The sequence below is a fragment of the Pseudomyrmex gracilis genome, unplaced genomic scaffold (genome assembly GCF_002006095.1).
Source record: "Pseudomyrmex gracilis isolate BER0280 unplaced genomic scaffold, ASM200609v1 scaffold_172, whole genome shotgun sequence".
NCBI classification, from domain to species: Eukaryota; Metazoa; Arthropoda; class Insecta; order Hymenoptera; family Formicidae; genus Pseudomyrmex; species Pseudomyrmex gracilis.
Window position 1 is genome coordinate 322,551 of NW_018020756.1, and position 20,762 is coordinate 343,312.

The window sequence follows — 20,762 nt, forward strand, 5'->3', positions numbered from 1 at the left end:
TCATCTAGCTACAGTTACTATTGTGTTCAGATAGATAATAAATTAATTCGTGGATGGTAATAGAATAATTAATTTTCAAGATTTATATTTATAACAAGTGTTTTACTTTTCTGAGGTTTAAAATTGAATTTAGTCAGGTTCATAAGTCCATGTTCTAGAAAGAATATTGTTCGATATTAAAATGTTTTGTATATGTTAATTATAATCCGCAATTTTATTCAGCTAAATTGATAAATTGTTTTGTATTATAGGAATTTTAATATGATATAAGCAAGAATTACATATTGATTTTATACATTAAAACTAATTTCGATATGTGATCCAGACACACTGAGTTTCTTCATAATAATGATACGCACACAGCACATTTAATTAATTTATTAATGAAACGACGCAAGTCGATTAACAACGACAAATTGTTATTTGATATATTTTACTAGTGTAAATATATTTTTTGTTAATAATAAAAACAATTTAAACACACAGCGATGACTGTTGGTTGATGTGTATTGCATGCTCTTAAAGTGTTGTCATCCAGTAAGTGCTTTATGAGTGTCGACATAGCGAATAAACGTTGCGTTTAAAGTGACAACAATAAAAGAGAGAATCTTTCGAGCTTCTATTTCGTCGAAGGGAAGTCATTCTCAGTCGTATATCATTGACGCATATAATTTTAGTGAATTATTGTGTTCGTGGATGTGTTGGGTGAAATTATACAAGGAGGCACATATTTTACGTTGGGTTGAATTATTAATTACATCACAGGTGTAAAAATGGATGCACTAATAAAAGCCAGCTCATTTTGGTGCAGCATGTAAATAACAAATAGCCCAAAGCAACGGAGACTGTGCACAAGAATTTCCCATGTACAATTAGAAAAGGCAATGTTTTTCAACAATAACATTTTTTTTAAATAAAATAACATTTTTATAAAAAGCATAGTCTAAGTTTGTTTTCTTGTGTGCAAAAACGGTCAAGTTTTCACATGAGGGTTTGCTATACGCAGTACAAGCTTTTTTTACGGTATGAAGCTTTTTTAACATTGTCATTACATGTACAAGATTTTTTTATTGTATTTTTGAACAAGAAAAAATATATTGAAATGTCTTAAGTAACGCGTTTTTTTTTTTAACTTCCGCTTTAACGTTAATCTGTTCGTGGATCACGCGATTCTCAGATAGGATAACAATTATATTTTGTATCAATAAAATCAGGTTTTTAATTATATTTATATTTCAATTAGTTTTCCACGAAAAGATTAAACGGAATCGACATTTTGAAGCTTTTGCGCAGTCTTCCTTTGGAGCAAGCTTGATTCAGTATTATCCACACGCTTGGTTCGAGCTTTTTCTTCTCTGTTGAAATAAATAAAAGAGCGGGGAGGGGGGTGGGAGAGAGTAAAATCAATTCATGTCTCAATTGGAAATGTGTTTTATGGCTTGTAAGAGGGAGAGACAAGAGAGGTAATAGGAAAGGGGGCTCGTTTTGTGCGTTTGACACAAAGGAACAACCCCGATGTAAAAAGGCCTCCCTGTATGCTTGCAGCCAACTACTCCGCGATGGAGTGCGCCTTGGGCGGAAGCGGCGGCGAGATGCGTTTTGAGTGCATAATGTGCGGACGTCGGTACAGATCGCGGTCTTCTCTCACTCGACACTCCAAGTACGAGTGCGGTGGCCTCGGATCCAGGTACACCTTCACCTGTACTCTGTGCGGAAAGGCATTCTGCCGGCCGGACCACCTCAAGCAGCACATTCTCAACATCCACGGAGGTTCCATCGCCAAATAAGATGCGGTGTTGCATCTTTCTTCCTTAGCAACGTGCTAGACACATGCTGACACGTCATATTTGATTTACATGGTCGTTTTTTAAAGATTACCGCAGTTATATACAACAATGTTGGAGCTGATGATTAGAAAGTTTAAGATTGAGAAAAGAAATAGTTTTGTGCGAGCATGTACAGGAAAGATTTGTATTTTTTTAATAACAATTTAGATTGATCGATAATCTCAATTGATGTTGAATTTACGAAGTCTTCTGAATTACTTTGTTACGCAAGTTTATGTACTGTTCGTGGTAAGCAAATTTGTCTGTCTACTAGAAACAGTTTGAAGCGAGTGTTTTGAGTGATCAAATTGATTTTGATCCTGATAAACTTATATTTGAAACGGGTTTTTTTTCTATTAAAGAAGTGATGCAACAATTTTAGAGTTGTAGATAGAAGGGTTTTTTAGTCGAAGATAAGACTTTATATCTTAACCAGTCTCTTTAATCGTGTTAGTTATCTAAAAGAATACCAAAGGGAATTTTTACGTGGATTTATCAATAGAGTTTAGTTGTCGTGTATGGAGAATTATGAATTATTTCCTATTTTATTTTATTTTCTAGTATATAGTAGAATTGAGGGGAATGAAATATTTAATGAGAGACGAATAATCTGCCAATTGTTCGTTTAGTAAGGTTTACGCGTATATTTTTCTAATTTACATAAAAATATGTAATCGAGTAATTGTTTTTATTAATCTCAAATTTATGATGTAAAAATAACTTTTAATGAGTATTTTGCATAAGTTTTCTTTTAAAATTTTATTTGACTAGTTAGTTTAGTTATTTGGAGAGGGTATCTCTTGCGTTGAAAATGTAATCAGACGTTTTTTGTTACAATTTTTGCAAATCAATTTAATCGTAAACGTTATCTTTTTTAAATGATGAAAAAATTGTATTATATTTTGTAAGATACATATGTTTAAGAGAAACGTATGTAAGACAGGGAAATTGATCAGTGACTATTTTATGCATAACTGCGTGTTTGGTTTAGAGATAAAACTGCCAAATAGTTTGACTATAAATGCCAAATGATTAATATTCCTATTTTTCTAGTGCAATACATACATACATACATACATACATATATATATATATAAACTGATTTTATATATAAGTATATAAAAATATAAATAATGATGTATGTACTTATAGATATGTACAGATGAATTAATATTTGATCGGAAACGAAAAAAGAATTATCTATCACACAACACCTATGATAATAGGAGCAAGTCATGGTTACTCTTGTTACAGTTATCAGAAATAATTTATTTTACATACATAATATTTACACGAAAAGCTGCAAGTTAAAATTTAATATATATGTTAGTGCAATCAAAAGTACAAATATTTAACTGATGAAATGAATAATGACTAATGTAACGCGAATGTTTGTAACGTGCGGCGTTTGTAGGCGATTAAAATAATTTTTTTTTTTTTTACTATTTCACGATTGTTTCTTTTCATATATATTAATTAAATTAGGTAATTGTGGAACGCTTTATCACAAACGCAACATTTGCAAACTTTCGCGCGTTTTGCATGTTACAATTTATTATAAAGTTTGAAAATAATTTGATACTGTATACACACAAGTCGCACTCGCGTTACAATATTTGTTGTAACAATAATCTTGTTTTGTTTATGCGATAGAAAGAATTGTCTTCTATATACAAATAAGAGAGGTTTATATATTTTTCAACGGATATTCAATATTTTATTCTGGGGTAAATAGCGTAACATAAATTTATAGAAAAGGTTTTATTAAGAGGTGCAGTTTTGTTTCGTTTATAGTTTTACTTTATAGAAGACGGAAGTGTCGATTCTATTTAAAGAGAAGTGCGTCATATATGTATATGCAGTAACTTTTGTTGTGCTGAGGCTATGAAATACATGCTAATAGATTTATGAGAGTATATTTATGAAAAAAGCATGAAAATGAAGTATTGTCTTATAGAATATGATATGAATATCTATATTATTGTTGGGCAGTAATTTCGCACGTTGTTACTTACTGGATTTTATAAATTTCTATAACATTTTTTCAATAAAAATATAACTTTGAAAACATATTCATCGTGTATTTTAAATTTTCCTCATTTATTTCCTTATCTTATCCTCACTTGATATACTCACAAACATATATTGATGTTTAGTTTTCGTAGTAACTATAAGACAACGTTATATAAAAAAAGTATCAATGCGATTAAACTTTTTTTATATGTATTTTATAAGCTCGAGATTGGTTGTTGATGAAATCGAAATAAATACACTTTGAGACAAATTTCGAACAAGAAATTATGAATGAACACACAAAACTTGCAACATACTACAAGTTATAATTTGCTTTTAATTTCGTGATAGTACATATACTGGAACACATTTCTTGTTTGTATAAAAACTTACAACTTTCCACAAAGCACGCATGTTTCTTTTTATCATAATTAAGGCTCTTTAAAGATAACGTATTTTTGCATTTCATAGTTCACTAATTAGTTTAATGCCGATCTTTTTGAAGAAATGCACGACGCAGAAAGAGATTTTGTCAATAATTCTGTTCTTGATAAAAACGTTAAAACAAAATATAATTTTATATAGTTTTATTGATTAAAGTCCATGAAATGCAAATACGATCCCTTCAGTGTTCTGCGGTTTTCCGGGATATAAATTGACGAGAGGCTAGGCAGTTCCTCGAGGACTGACGTCAGTTCGTTCTGTGTTTCTTTGCAGACCCGTTGCAGACAAGTGAGTATTGGTGCACGGAGTGCGGCACGCGGTTCAATCATTACTCGTCTCTGATCAGACACACGAAGTTCACCTGCAACCGCGTCCGATCCAAATACATCTGCGTCTGCGATTATTGTGGCAAGCCCTTCTGCCGTCCGGACTACCTCAAGCAGCACATCCAGTTCTTGCACAAGAGCCAGAACTAATCGACTCTCGTCTTTGAAGATGCTTAATTACTGCGAAAGTTAGTACATTATCGATTGGGAGAAATTTTCGGATTGGAAAAGAATAGAATTTTATAGTTTACCTGCTACTATAGTAACCCAAAGTTTCTATTTTTATACTATAAAAATATAAAAGGAGAGAGAGAGAAAAACGAGGTAAAAACTTTCATATCCTGAGATAATTCATACTGAGATATATTTTCATTGTTCCTTTTACATGAATTTGTTTACATAAAGTAATTGGTAATTTTCCTACTCACTTGTTAGATATTATTACATAAGAAGAATAAATTTAACAATAACTATTCTCTAGGAATTGTTACATAGTTCAGTAAAAATATATATTGAATAATTATATTAAAAGTATTCTAGACCTAATATTTATTTAATTAAATATACGTTAGCAATGACTTATGTATACGCTAGGACATAATGTGTCTCACATGTTGTATTTCGAGAATATTTTAATAAATTAGCGATATGTAACAAAAATATTTATTGTAAGCGACATATTTTGCAAGTTTATTTATTTTACATCGCTTGTACTTAGTTCTAATATAATTACTAGCATCACAAAAAAGTTGTTCGTCGCAGGAACTAATTTCAACTTTGTTAATTTGTAAAATTAAAAATTTGATTAAAATTATATTTATTTGAAGCCAATTTTCAATTTGTTTTAAATTTTGTACAGTTTTTAATTTTATCCTATTGTCAAGAAATTCGTCCTCTGTGTGAAGATTAAGAAGTTGTAAACTGAAAAACAGTCGTGTAAATCTCGGTATAACAGCAATCGAAAATGAAAAACTGTAAAAAAAAATAACTACATTTTCTCACATACAATATGGTGATTATCTAAATCTCGAAAAAAGCTTCGCAGTAATTCATCATTGAAGAATTTAGCAAAGCAACAGCAGTTGAAGATCGTACTAAAACATCAAGCTTTTTAATCAGACAGAAATTCACACTGGTTTTTTATCTAACTCAACATAATCGTAATATACATTTATCTAATCGCAGGAAGATTGCATGAGAAAGTAAAAAGAGAGAGAGAGAGAGAGAGAGAGAGTGCGAGAGCGAGAGCGAGAGAGAGAAAGAGAGACGTACTTTTCTGTGTGCATGCTGGAATAAAATGGTGGATGAATTGCCACGACACGCTGCAGAACTTGAAATTCACACGGTTGTGTAATATTCCACCTTCTTACAGCATGGAATTGGAGCGAATACCAGCGGATGCCCGATTCGAGATTGAATGTTCATCTATCGTGGGCGAAGGTGTCGCGTGAGGAACAACATCAACTGCAGCAGCCCGTTCTGCAGCAAACGTTGGGTCACGTTTGCAAGACTTGCGGCAAGGTTTACAAGCAGAGAAACGCTCTTTGGCGGCACTTCAAGTACGAGTGCGGCAAGAGTCCCAGATTCCAATGTCCGTATTGCACCTATCGATCGAAGCAACGATCCAACTTGTATTCGCACGTTAAGCACAAGCACTACGGTCTCAAGATACATGCAATTGATCTTGAGGAGGGCAAATAAAGTCCCGTTTTGAGGAAATCTGTTTATTTGCAAGACTAAAAAACACAAAATTGCGAAGTGCCTCTGTGCGTTCGCTTTCTGTTTTGTTTCAACGAGAGATTTTATAAGTTTTCTTAGAGATTCTTTTTTAAATTACCTCTAAAAGTATACGGAGTTTACATAGTTAAGTGAACAGTTGATATTGAAACAATTAGGAATAAAAATAATATTGACATTGAAATTCTATAAATAATATTTACTTTTTATAATTGTTTTTTGTTTACTTGAGAACTTGAATCAACGGGAATTTTTATGAAGGATTATAAAAAAAATAGTATTTTTGTATGAATGTGTTAATTATTAATTTAATTGTGAATGCAAGTATACATTGACACAGTAAAACATAATCAACAACCGAAAAAATTGTTATACATAATTAGTATATAGTTGTGTGCCATCGCAAAAGTTTTGAAAAGACTGCTCTTTCTGAAATATTATATAGTGTGTTACTTGTAAAATGAATTGTTGATAATGCGATTATATCTGTTACTACATTCAATAATTTATAATTCGACAAAACTATATATAATTATGATGTAACTTATATATTCACTCTTTTATTCGCTTTCTAAAGTATTTTATCTCTGACCAGCGTACACTGTTGCATATATTGTATCTATATTGTATATATTGTACGTTACTACTTTGATTAATAAAACAATCCTCTCATAATAAATATAATAATACAATTACGTCAATGTATGATATATTATCACTGTGATGTTTGTCTCTTTTATTTGTGTGCCGGCTTATGTATTATCGCAAATATATTCTAGTATCAAACATAGACACAGAAAGTGATCTAGTAGAAGAAATAATATCGCGTGTCGAACACGATTTATTACACTTTTTTTTATTATTATTGTTTTTATTGTTTACACCTTTATAGATTATAGGAATATGAAAAATAACAATATTAATCAATAAGTTGTATGACGTGTAGAATTTTAAAAATACGTCTGTAGTGGCAGATTTTTTGAAGCATTTTAATAGTTTGAATGATAATTTATCAAATTGTATTGACCGTTAATAACGGTTGCAAAAGAAAAACTGTTTAATTTTACTAATCAGCAGAAGAGAGATCAATTTCTTCGAGCGTTTCAAGCATGCGGACCAAGGAGTGTTCTCTGTCGACTCTTCGCTCTTATTTTTCTCCTGAATTTAAGTAGTTAGATCTTCAACGATCGATTGTTACATCCTTCCGTTCAATCTCCCGTCGTTATCTGTTTCAGCGTTTCTCGACAGTAATGCCGAGTTTCGTTGCCGTTTCTGCAACTGTCCGTATTCGAACAAGAGTCATCTAAAACGTCATCTGACAAGGGGCTGTTTCAAGGATCCGTCCCTCCCAGTCGAGATTCTGCAGCGCCGATCGGGATCCAGCAACTACGTGTGCCCGCAGTGTTCTCAGGGATACAAGAATAAACGCACGTTATACACGCATTTGCGCACCGCGTGCGGCCACGAGCCCAAGTTTCAGTGCCCGTATTGCGGTCTGAAGAGCAAGCACTCGCCCAACATCTACACGCACATCAGACGAAAACACAAGGGCGAGGATCTCTTTCTGATAATCGATGGCAAATAGAATTGTAAATCTTTTTAAGTTTTTTTAGTTGTTTTGTTGCTGTTTTTATCGATAGGCGTACATATAAAAAATAGAACGTATAAGTTCCTTGCGAGGCGTGTTATATGAAAGAGAATATGAAACGAACTAAACGAACTGAGAAACGAAGACTATTTTATATTTTTTATGCTCTTTTTGTAACTTAGTACATCTACAAATACTCTTTTGAAAAAATGTACAATAACATTATATATGAAAATAAAATATAATATTTATGAAACATATAATATTTAGTATGATACATGTACATATGAATAAAATAATTGTTAATACACGCGCATCAGACGAAAACACAACAACGAAGATCTCTTTTCGATAATCGACGGCAAAGTGTAATTATTGTTACGTGTGAGTATATTTATTGAATATAATGTTGATAACATTCAAGTTTATGTAGTGACGTCACGACTTCGGCTACTAAAAACACATCGAATACGTTAGATTACATTGTGCATATTTTATACATATATGTATCTTTCATGTGTCTTTCGGTTTTTTTTACAGATGAAAAAATAAATGTTACATTATACACATTGTGTTTGTTTTTCTGCCGCACATCAATACTTGAGAACCAATTTGATGAAAACTCGACCGAAATATTTACAGATCTTGTTCTTGATAATAAAACACGGTAATTTACTGCTTAGTGTGTCACTTATTAATACGATATTAGTAGTAGAAAATATAAAGAAACAACAGAGTTTTATAAGAATTATATTACTTCATATTAGAGAGCTGTTTTTCGGCCTTTAAAAATAAATTATGAAAACTAGTAATATCATCTCTTGTATTTTGGTTTAATATAATTACATAATGAATAATACGTTTTGTTATACGTATATATATTTTATATTATGCGATATATAAACACACATAGTAAAAAATGTCCTATCTGTACTATCTGTTGTTGCATGTGTGTCTACATGTTCGTAAAACGTCCTTCCTGCATGCATATGTGAAAACGTCCTGTTTAATAGAACAGTAGTATTAGTTTATTGTAGAAGTAATTAAATAAGAAGATACAAAAAACAATATGAGAATTTGTCATAAGAAAAAATTGCTTTTTTACTTTTATCTGTATTATCTCGTTAAGTTTTTTCTGTTTTTATTTTACACAAATGTGTAGAATATATTTTGGATTTATCTAACTGCAAATATATGTACTGAGATCTTCAATAATTCGCTTCGGCGAGAGAAGAAGCTTTCACTGCTACTTCTCGTTGTTGCAGCTAACGAGTAACAAATCGGCGGCGGTGACTCGTTCTCTCGTCGAAACAAATAATTGAAAGTCTCTTCATTAAAGTTAGAGAAATTTAAAATATATCTAAAATTTTAGTTGTTTTATGTCTGATTTCAGATGTAGAACTAAAGAAGAAACATTTGAAATGTAAAGTATATAATAAGATTCAAAACCAATGTCAGAATGATGCTGAAAATTCTGATTCCTCTGATGATTGGGTGCCGAAGATTAGGAGAAAAATATTAATGGGCGTGATTGTTTGTGTTGGCTGTAACAAGACGTTTAGAAATCCTCGAACATTTACTTCGCATATAAGCAACGATTGCGGCAAGTTGTACACTTGCGTAATTTGCGAAACGACATTTCGTCATCGGGCTAGTTATTGCAGACATAAGAAACGTGCAACCTGTGTGCCCAAAGTAAATGTCAAACGTGCCAGGAAGTAAAAGTCTAAGAACCGTGTTGCGTATCGCAAAGAAATGTCCGATATTAGTTTTAAGGCTTTTTTTTGTTTTTAGTTTTTTACGTATCGCTTACATTTAAGAATTTTTTGTTTTATTCTTATCGTGATACATAACAATGCATTATACAGAATTTTCTTCAAACAAAATGTAATACAGTTGCAACGCGAGTTGCAACAAGAGCTTTTTTTTTCGTAATCATATTTTTTTTGTTGTTAAGAAGTCACGTCATCGTAATCCGAGTTTCAAATGCTAAGCAACGTGAATTTCGAACTTTTCGTCTTAATTAAGCAGTGCTTATGTTCTAAGTGAGATCTTTGATACTCTTTTTTTTTCTATGTGTGAAAACTGTAAGAAAATACTAAACTATATAACAATTACTATATGTGATACAAGTGGGAAGTTTAGGAAGCTAATAACCGTGCGTTACAGCATATTATCATTTCTTTTTTTATTCGAAACGTTAAAAATAGGTTTTTTTTTTTAACTCGCACTATCGATTTGTATGTTATATGTATATACATATAAATGATATATACATGCATACGTACGATGTATGAACATGCGTTTATAGAATATATGATGTAACCGTCCACCTTTTTATAATAAAAGCGATTACTGTTTAAGTGAATTTTCACTAATGATATATTTTTACAGATTTACTTATATAGCTACAAGTGTTATATGATTACACATCTAATTTTAAACACATTATATCATATCACAAATATCAACCCGCAAATAAAACATTTCATTGGAGGAAGTTGCTTTTTGTTTATCTTTCCATATTGTGTTTATACTGTGATCATATCGTGTTGTAAGTTTGCGCTCGTTGCGAGATTGCGTCAATGATCAACTGACACATCGACAATCGTGTTGCAGAATTGGAGCTAGGCCCAAACAATACGACTCACAGCGACGGCTCGAAGAGAAAGTACAGCTGCAAGTACTGCGGCAAGGGTTTCACGCAGTCCGGACATCTGAGGAGCCATCAGAGGAGCTCTTGCTACTGGAATCCCCGATCCACCTGTCATCAGTCGCAAAAGATCAGGCCGTTCTCTTGCACGCAGTGCGGCGCTTGCTACTCCAAGCAGTCGCACCTCATCTTCCACGTGAGACACGAGTGCGGCCGCACGCAGAAATGCAACGTCTGCGGCAAGACTTTTCTGCACAGCAGCAGTCTGCGAAGGCACTGCCAGAGACAGTGCAACTTTCAGCTTTGTTAATGCGCGATCAATGACACACGTGTGCTGGGAGCAGTTTGACCCGAGTTTTCGCAACAATCGCGCAAGATCTTTTCTCGTTGTTGATATTCTGAAAAAGAGGGAACGTACGTGAAAAGACGTTCCAGAATCTAACTCGTTGTGTTCTATGTTGAATACTAGAGATTAAATAAATAAAACATTGAGGAAGGACAAAAACTGCCGAAATAGTCCGCAAGTTTTTACCGAGCTCTCAAGATCGTGTTACGGAATCTTGAAGATTTATAAGACAGTCAATGTTTTGTTTTTCTTAGAATAGTTTTTTTGTTGAGATATCTGTATCGATGAGTGCAGATAATTTGCGTTGTTCTGTGACCGTTTCTTTGCAGAGCAACCGAATACCTAAGTCAAAGAATTATTGTGATACGTTACGACGAATGTGTATATATAAATTATACTCAAATATTTCTAAAATGATAACAATTGTGATTTCTTTCTGATCCTGTTTTTAACAGAGCGTTTGAATTTCAGAAACATTCTCTTGGATTTAACACGGCATTTAGAAACAACAGTATATCTCGTTTCAAATTTTTTATTTCTTTATCGTGCCGAATATGTGTTTATTGATCTGTTCTTGTATGCTTTCAGATATGTTAGTCAAAATCAACCACGGTGTGAATATAAGTGATAAATAAAACTGTGCCAAATTTTGTCAATAAATGCAGAAGCTTTCTACACTTATATCTTATTTTTACAATTACTTTGCAAATCGGTTAAATCGATCGTACGATTGTATGTTAAAGTGCGTTTTAGCGCACGATACTGCGCGCTAAGTTACGCAAAGATATATTAATAAACTATATTTTCTTTTTCTGTATGCTTTACGCTATTTAAGAAATTTATTATCATAGCAACTTTTTGTCAATTTTTGTTTCCTTGGAATATAATTTCCCGATATTCTTCGCGGCTACAATGGGTTGCATGCGGCTTTTATTTTTATCGTTTTGTTGCATCTTTTATTTTGTTAAGTAGTTTAATACGCTAACTGACTACGACGAATTTTCTGCCATTTACGATGATGAAGAAAATTCTCGACAGTCTATTTTTAACGCGATACATTATCTTTACGATTGTTTTAAATATTATATTTTATGTTATGTTACAGAAAAAGAGGAAGAAGAAGGAGAAGAAACACCAGAAATAGAAACACCAGGAATATCAGAGATAGTAATATCAGAGAGCAGAGAAAATTCGATAGAAAAAGAAATATCTCTCAAGAAGACAAAGAAATTATCAGTAAAAAGAAAAAAATCACCTCAGATGGAAAGCACATTAGTAGTCGAAAAGGTATTACAAAATGACGTGGAAATACAACTGATCATCGAAAAAGTACAACGACCAGTGAAGAAAACATCAGCGAGTAAGGAAGAAATATTGTCGGAGGAAGAACCATTGATTGTGAAAGAAAAGGAGAAATTATCGAAGAAGAAAACGAACACATCTGAACAAGCAGTGCAAACGCGAGAGAAAACAACAGTTTCTAGTGATGACGCGTCAAATAATGAACCTTCAACTAGTACCGGTCACAGAGGAACGTCTCGAAATCTCACCGACCCCGACGTAGTCATCTCCTTGAACGGCTCGTCCGACAACGAAAGTACAGCTTGGACAGCGAAGAATGACAATCCGACGTATCTCTGCAGCTACTGCAACGAATTGTTCTTCTCGTATAGAATTCTCAAAAGACACGTATCGGAAACTTGCTTGTCCAATCCGAATTCTAGAACAAACAACTTGAGCGCCGGAAGATACAAGTGTCATGATTGTGGTCGCAATTACAAGCACGAGAAGAATCTGAGATATCATCAAAAGCACGAATGCAAACAAACAGTCACGTGTCCAGATTGCGGCAGAACTATGCAGGGAACGTACATAACGGAACGTCACAAGAGGAATTACTGCGTTAGCAAGCAGTGGCGTAAGAAAGAAACAAAACTAGAGCCGCTGGAACTTTTCAGCGAAGATTCCAGCATGGAGTTATAAATGAAAAAAAACAACAAATTCTCTTTTTTGTTTTTGCTACCTTAATCGTGTTTTGCGATAATACTTCAATCAAAACAAAATACTATTTTTGTCTAATTACTGGCATCAATGATAAGTGTCTATACGAAATAAAGAAAACGAAAAATTATAATAAAAGTAAAATTACTCGTATGTATCTTGTAGTGTTTAGTATGTTTTTTTTCTCTCTTACACAATTTTATGTTAATTGTGTGTATCTGCTAATGTTAGCATATAACGCTATAATGTTGAACGTAATTTTTCAAAGAAAGAAACGCGTAATTTTTGTCACGTTTGCGCAGTCATTATAATTGATATAATGACTATTACACACAAGTGTCATTTTATTATTATAAGTTTATTATTAGAAGTTGCATTATTTTAAAGAATTATTATTATTAATTATGCATATTGTTTGCAACTTAATTCGTGTTTCTGCTTTTATACACTTATAATTATACGGAGAAAGCAACTTGTGGAAAAACTTAATTACAATTTTGATTGCAATTCAGCTTTTTTGTTTTCTCGTGCTTTATTTTGTGCACTTACACTCGAATGTACCAGGAAAAAACTTATAACTGATATTATTAGTTGATACTAAATATTTTGTGCATTTATATTTTAGTTGAGTAAGTTTATTGTGCACGCGAACTTTCTTTTTTCTCGTTAAGCGCAAAGAGAAACGAGAAAAAATTGTAAAGAAAGTGTACTGTGTGTTGATATGTATTTAATAAAACTTATTTACTGCAGTAGATAGTTACAGAATATTTCATTATATGAATATCCACATTTGCCACGTTACAGCTTTGTGCAATATCGAAAATACAATTAAGCTTTTATTTACATTATATGGAGTTAGCCAACTTATAACACATTTAATATCGAATCTATGTTTTAACGCATTACCTGGCGATTACCTCCGCCACGTGGTTGCTTTACTGTGTCAAATTTTATTTTGTCAAATTTTTTGTCGATTATCTCTCGCGGTACAGTTATAACGTGTTAAGAACGGAGAATGCTGCACCTGTTTCTTATGCATCTCTATGTCATACGTTATAAACACCAGATTACTTATGCATCTCTATGTCATACGTTATAAACACCAGATTACTGCAGATTATCTTTGTGCGAACTGTTTGTCTGTTTTCAGATATCGTTCAACAGCAAGAAAAGCAGAATTCCGATTATCTATCCGTGATGCCGTTGGAGCAGCGCGTTGTCTTTCACTCTACATTGCAGAAACATCACGACGATGGTTTTGGGAATTACGTTTTGCTCCCATTCGATTCCAATACTGTCGTAAGATCTGATTGGTATTCGGATAACATATCTGAGCAGCAACAGCAACAGCATCAACAACAACAACAACAACAACAGCCTGCGCAGCAAAACGACGAACAGCGGCGGTCCAAGTGTCCGAAGTGCGGCAAGAGTTACAAATATCTGGGCGATATGAAAAAGCACTTGCGATTCCAATGCGGAAAAAAACCGGGCTTTGAATGCCCGTATTGTCACAAACGGGCTTACATATCGTCGAACATGTACTCGCACGTTCGCTCAGTGCACAGCGATCTATCGACATTTATAATTGATCTGCACAAATAGTCCACATCGGCCGTGAGATCGAATATGTGAAAAACATGAATGTTGTAATGTATTAATTTAATTTTTTTTTTTTATGATATTAATATTTGTGGAAGATATTTAATTAGTGACGAGATTATTAGTGATGCTATGTCACAGAAATTTTTATACGACGTCTGTTATCTGAAGTTCAAATATTTTATAAAGTGACGAATGCTAAGAATATACATATATAAGAATATAATATATATACATCACACATAATATATATAAAAGACGAAATGTTTTAAATGTTTTTCTTAATGTATTATATATATATTATATATTAATATATTATATATCCTTAATATATCCTCTTGATATATCTTTTCCTTAATATATTATATCTACAGTAGTATTTCTGATTGTGTGTTTAAAAATGTATATTACAAATAAATAATAAACAGAAAATAATACAGCGCCTGCAATATTGTTCTTTGACAAGAAGAATGTGACAGAAATCGAATGTTTATAATTAACATATAAATTAGGTGCAAGTTGTACGCAATACAACTGAGATTCTATCTCGGCAATTCGATTGCGTAGTAGATAACCGAAGAGCATGGACGATACTGTTTCTCTCTATTTCAATATTGTGATAACCTTAGACTTGATGATACATACATACGTCAACACCCTAGCTCCTTGTTAACTACAGTCCGAAATTCGATTATTTTTATAGATTCGCTTTACGGGCACTCGTCGTACGTACGTCGCGAGGCGGTGTCCGGAGACAGCGTGTCTATCAGCAAAACCTATCAGCAGCCTCGAAGAGACAATCTGGATGCGATAAAGGAAGCGAAAGAGAATTCTTATCGTTACGTCGAGTCGACTCTTCGTCGTCAGGAAACCACCTCGGAATCAATCGCCACGACTCGATGGTCGGACTCGATGATCGTTTCGACTGTGAGAAAGAAGTTTCACTGTCCCAGATGCAACAGCGGCTACACCAGACTCTCCGACATGAAGACGCACTGTCAGTTCCAGTGCGGCAAGGAGCCGCGCTATCAGTGCCCGTATTGCACGAAAACCGCCAAGTTCTCGTCGAACATGTACGTGCACGTGCGAAGGATGCACAAGGACAAAAAGTTGCAGATCATCGATATCTACAAACAGCAGCCGATAGTTCGCTACTGAAACGATTAAAAAAAAAAAAAAACTGAGACACGTAGAGACGTACAAGACTGTCACGCGCATATTTGTACTTTTAAAATTTATAAAAAGGTTTTAGCTGTGATTTTTTTGTATATATTCTACACGTGTACATATATTTAAAAGTATGTCAAATATGTATATAGGATGTATATTGTGTTTTTCGTTGCTATTGTTTTCACATTACAGGTTCGAAAAAAAGAATTAATATCGTTTGTTTGATCACATTCATCAGAGTGACGTATTTTTATTGATATCTATATAAAAAAAATCCATGTGTTTCGCGAAGTGCGCGTTTTGGAGCTAAATGTGTCGCATCTATTGTTGCCTCTTTTCCGCGTTGCCGATTGGTTGGTTGGTTGATCGAGTCGAATCGAATCAGTAAGATCGAGAAAGTAAATAATGAAAAGCGATTTTAAGACAGTTCGTCGTATATGTAGAGAAAATTAAAAACGTAACTAAAGTCACGTGACAGGAAAGAGTAGAAAAACAACACGTGAAAATAACGTGACTGTAATTTATATTATATATAACATTAAATAATACATATTATACATATAATTTATTATACATTTATAATATTATACTTTATATTGTATTATATGTATTATATACATACTACAGTAATGTCACTGACCTCCGCCGCGCGACTTTGGCGGAGTCACTGACCTCGGCCGCGCGGCCTTGGTGGGGGGGAGTCACTGACCCGGTCACGCGACCGCAGCGGGGTCAATGACCTCGGTCGCGCGACTGTGGTGGAGTCACTGACCTCGGCTGCGCGACTGCAGCGGTGTTACTGATTTCGGTCACGTGATTACGGTATATATATATATATATATACATATATGCGTATGTGTGTATATTATATATAGATATAGAATATTACATATATATGTGTACATGTGTGTGTGTGTGTGTATGTGTGTGTGTATTATATAGATATAGAATATTATCTAAATTATATATATAATATTTTCTTTTTTACTCTTTTCTTTGTCACGTAACTTTAGTCACGTGTTGTTTTTCCATTCTTCTCTCTTTCTTTTATTTTTTGAGTTTGATTTTTATGCGTTATTTATGACATCTCTCGTAGGTGTATTACATAGTTTATAAGATGTATATATTAGCTGTCATCGCGGTGACAGGTTGTGTTCACTGATGCAACACATGAAAATGAAAATAATAATAGCGCGCGCTTGTGTTGTGCTAGTATTATAAAATATTTAAAAGTAACTGCGCGCGCTCGCAAACGCACGAGAATACAAATTAGTTTGTTCGATCGATAGTTACATCGACAACGTTAGTTTCTATGTGAAAAAGTATTTGTACATGTAATACATATTTCCATAAATTTCACGATCGACAAATTTCTTGCAATAAAGTTTCTTTATTAAAATCACTCGAAAAAGATTTTTTGTTTGTCAGCACGATTATTCTCTCTGACAATGTTTAAAAAGATCCTTATATTTTCCTCATCCACAATATATATTTACAATGTATATATAAAATTCTCTGTAAATACTTTTATAACCCACGAAGACGCGCGTATTTTTTCTCTCGCAACAGCGCGGCAAAACTAAAACGTAAGCTTGAAAGCAACTAAAAAAAATCGAAAAGTTTTATCTCAATCCTGGCAAGGCGCATGAATCTTTTTTAACAGTATTTAGACTTACAAATTTACTTATGCACACGATTATTGATTTTTTTCTTTTTTTTTGTTTACTGTATTTTATCTTGTGAAGTATGTGGTATTAATTTATATATACGTGGTGTTTTTCAGGCAAATATCCGTGCAATTACTGTTCAAGCAAATTCAAACGGAAGGGAAGTCTTGTCACGCATCTGAAATACGAATGTGGCCAACCACCGCGATTCAAATGCCCGTATTGCGACTTGATATCTAAAAAGACGTCGAATATACAGAAACACATTCGCCGAAAACATGACGGCTCTGTTGTTTATGTCATAGACATTTGTCGATTTCCAAATACGCAATATGTATAAAAGTTCAAAACTTGGGTACGTGTATATAGATAAACATATTGTATGTGAAGACGTATAAATATATGAATAGCAATATGTAGTTACATCCTAAAGAGTCCTTACATGTTTTCATTCATACTAGAGCGGTCAGATCACGATCCAGTCAAACTTGATTGTTTTTTTTTCTGAAATTCAACGTTTTATTGAATTTGCATTATTATAGAATACGACAGAATCAAGCGACGTGCTGTTGTTCTTTTTGATTTGACCGTGATCTGATTGCGCTTCGAGTACGAAGTGAGAATCGGTCTTAAGATGTGTTGCGTATGTGTGTGTGTATGTGTGCGTTTTTTAGACGGAAATTGTTACATATTGTCAGTGTTCTTCACAATTGCAAATGTAATAATTTCCAGGAACACACATGAGTCGTATGTGTGTTCCTGGAAATTATTACACTTGTAATTGTGCGGAGACGATGTTGGAGACGATTGTGCAAAGTTGAATCCATCAAACTTGACAAAACTAATTTTGAGATTCGACTTGTCTTGCTTCGATTATGTATACATGATGTTTGTATCTTATAATCTAGCAACACTGCGCTAATATAGACGGTAACGATGGAAGAACGAAGAAATATTCCAACGCGCGGAACGAGTCACGGCACACGCAACTGACATTGACTTTTGTTTTCAGGTGCTTTAGACGCGTCCCTCAGATTGACACAGAGCGGCCTCTTCAAATCCAAGGTATGTTTGTACGGTTGTACGAAATGCGACAGTGTTTACAACAGAAAGACAAATCTGATGAGGCACATGAAGTTCGAATGCGGTCAACCTCCTCGCTTCAAGTGCCCGTACTGCGAACTCGTCTCGAAGAAGACCTCGAACGTGCGGATACACATACGGAGGAAACATCGGGGCAACGACGTTTACGTTCTGAAGAATCCAAAATTCGAATATATAACGACGACGACATTTTGATGTTAGATATACGTAATTTTAAAATATAATAAATTCAGAGCTTTTTTGTAAAATAAAACTAAACCCCGAATTAAATGTCAATGAATTCACCGAAACCCTCCACTCGTCGATCGTCCGATCTTCGATCAGAAACTAGCTACCGCCGCATGCCTTATGAAACTGTCTTTTAATCTCGAACCGCCGAATTTGTAGAAATTTGATTGCCAGTCGCAGACTTTTTTTTTAATAATTTTTCAAATGTGCATTTCTCGAGTGTGTGTGCGTGTGTTTTTTTAAAACGTGCGTTGAGTCTCTTTTGGGTCATGGGACTTTGTTTGGAAGAGAAGTTGAGCTTTATCTCGATATATATCACTCGATACGTAGGTAAAAATCGCGCGCAAAAAAAAAGGTGAGAGAGCGAGTGCGATTGTTTCACGAAAAACTTGTGTTTTTCAGTTCACAGATTCGAAGAGAAAACGAGCGCGAGCGGACGGATTTTTCGCTGTCCAAATTGCAGGAGCGTGTTCCGAAAGGCGCGGGGTCTGCGGGAACACTTGAACTATTTGTGCGGCCAGGCGCCGAGATTCCAGTGCCCTTACTGTAGTCACCGATCGAAACTAATGTCGAATCTTTACAAACATGTGCGCCGTAAACACCACGGCCAGCCGGTTTGGTGTATCGACTTACTGAAGATGTAGCAAAATGTACACAAAACGCGCCTTTGGTTTTTCATCATTTCGCCATTAATGACATTCTACTTTTGTTTGAACATTAATTTCACACTAAGTAACCGTGCGAATGCATGAAGCAAAATACGTAACAATACGTTTTGTCTAATAAAATAACAATTTCTAACAATCGCAAAAGGAGATTCTTGGACGAAACGCTGTCTACATTTGGAGCAGATGTTTCTTTGCGTGTTCAACTTCACGTTATACATATTATAGATAGAAACAAGTTGTCTATTTTATTATGTTTTAACATAAGTTTTTAATATACTTTTTTCGTGACTTTGTTTTTATCGTGCGAGTACTGCGTAGCCGTTCGTGTTTTGCACTTCTTTTTTCTTCTTGCAGACACAATTTTTCCCATTGACTGTGGTTTCTTCGACAAGATGGAGACGCCACCGAGGTCGCAACTTGAAACCAAATTTCCTTGTCCGAACTGCACCAGCGTTTTCAACCGGAAGAACAACCTGCAAAAACATCTCAAGTACGAGTGCGGCCAGTCGCCGAGATTCAAGTGTCCTTATTGCAACTACCGTTCGAAGAAGACCTCGAATGTACGCGCGCACATACGCGGGATTCACAGCAGCAATGACGTCTTTGTGATCGATGTGAAAAAAGATCGATGTGAATCGAATAATGATCGGCAGTTCGGAAAACTTTGAATTGTCAAAAGTCATTTAGAGACAAGATTTGAAGGTCACATTTAAGTTTAATTAACGACAATCAAAACATACAATTGTGCATAAAGTTGGTGTTTTTATATAAGAATGTATTGCTCTTTTTTATTAAATAACTTTATAAGAACATATATATATATATATATACGTATACGTATATACATATATACGTATGTATATATACGTGAATAAACTGCGAGTTTTTTACGTTTGCATGAATGAATTTTGTTATTTACTACAGCAAGGACACATCCATGAATCCAACGTGACAAACCGAAGTCAACTCACACAACGAGATATTTTCGGGATGACAGTATCTCCCGATATCGTTACACATTCTTGATCTGTATTTGTCTCTTTCCGTCTCTTCGCAGTATCAAATTAAATGGACGCGACACCTTCCGACGAAGCTCTGACGTACGTCTTCTGAACGTTTTCTTGCAGATCTGGTGGTCGGCTCCAAGATGCTATCCGAAGCGAAGTTTACTAACATCGGGCGGTTTCCTTGCCCAAAGTGCTCGAGCATCTTCAGCCGGAAGAACAATCTCTACTCGCACGTCAAGTTCGAGTGCGGGCAGCTGCCGCGCTTCGGCTGTCCTTACTGCAACTACGCCTCGAAGAAATCGTCCAACATACGTGCTCACGTGCGCAGAAAGCACCTCGGCTGCGAAGTCCATGTGATACGCGTCTCACTAGCGAACGTCTT

General features: G+C 34.4%; 1 protein-coding gene across 13 annotated transcripts in view; it reads left to right on the forward strand.

Moving 5' to 3' along the window:
- The window catches only part of LOC109857780 (longitudinals lacking protein-like), a 42,699-nt gene extending 22,581 nt beyond the window's left edge, over window positions 1-20,118 (forward strand). For 3 of the 13 annotated variants that reach the window (XM_020434455.1, XM_020434453.1, XM_020434456.1), the window contains exon 7: window positions 12,039-13,618. In XM_020434455.1, the coding sequence (XP_020290044.1) occupies window positions 12,039-12,916 (878 nt within the window). In that variant the 3' untranslated portion in view covers window positions 12,917-13,618. Of the gene's footprint in view, window positions 1-1,545; window positions 2,510-4,556; window positions 4,775-5,981; window positions 6,326-7,581; window positions 7,947-10,553; window positions 10,913-12,038; window positions 13,621-14,084; window positions 14,555-15,239; window positions 15,710-18,385; window positions 18,688-19,727 lie in introns of those variants that run through there. The other 10 variants (XM_020434457.1, XM_020434459.1, XM_020434458.1 and 7 more) reach the window with 10 other exon arrangements.
- The last annotated feature ends 644 nt before the right edge of the window (window positions 20,119-20,762 follow it).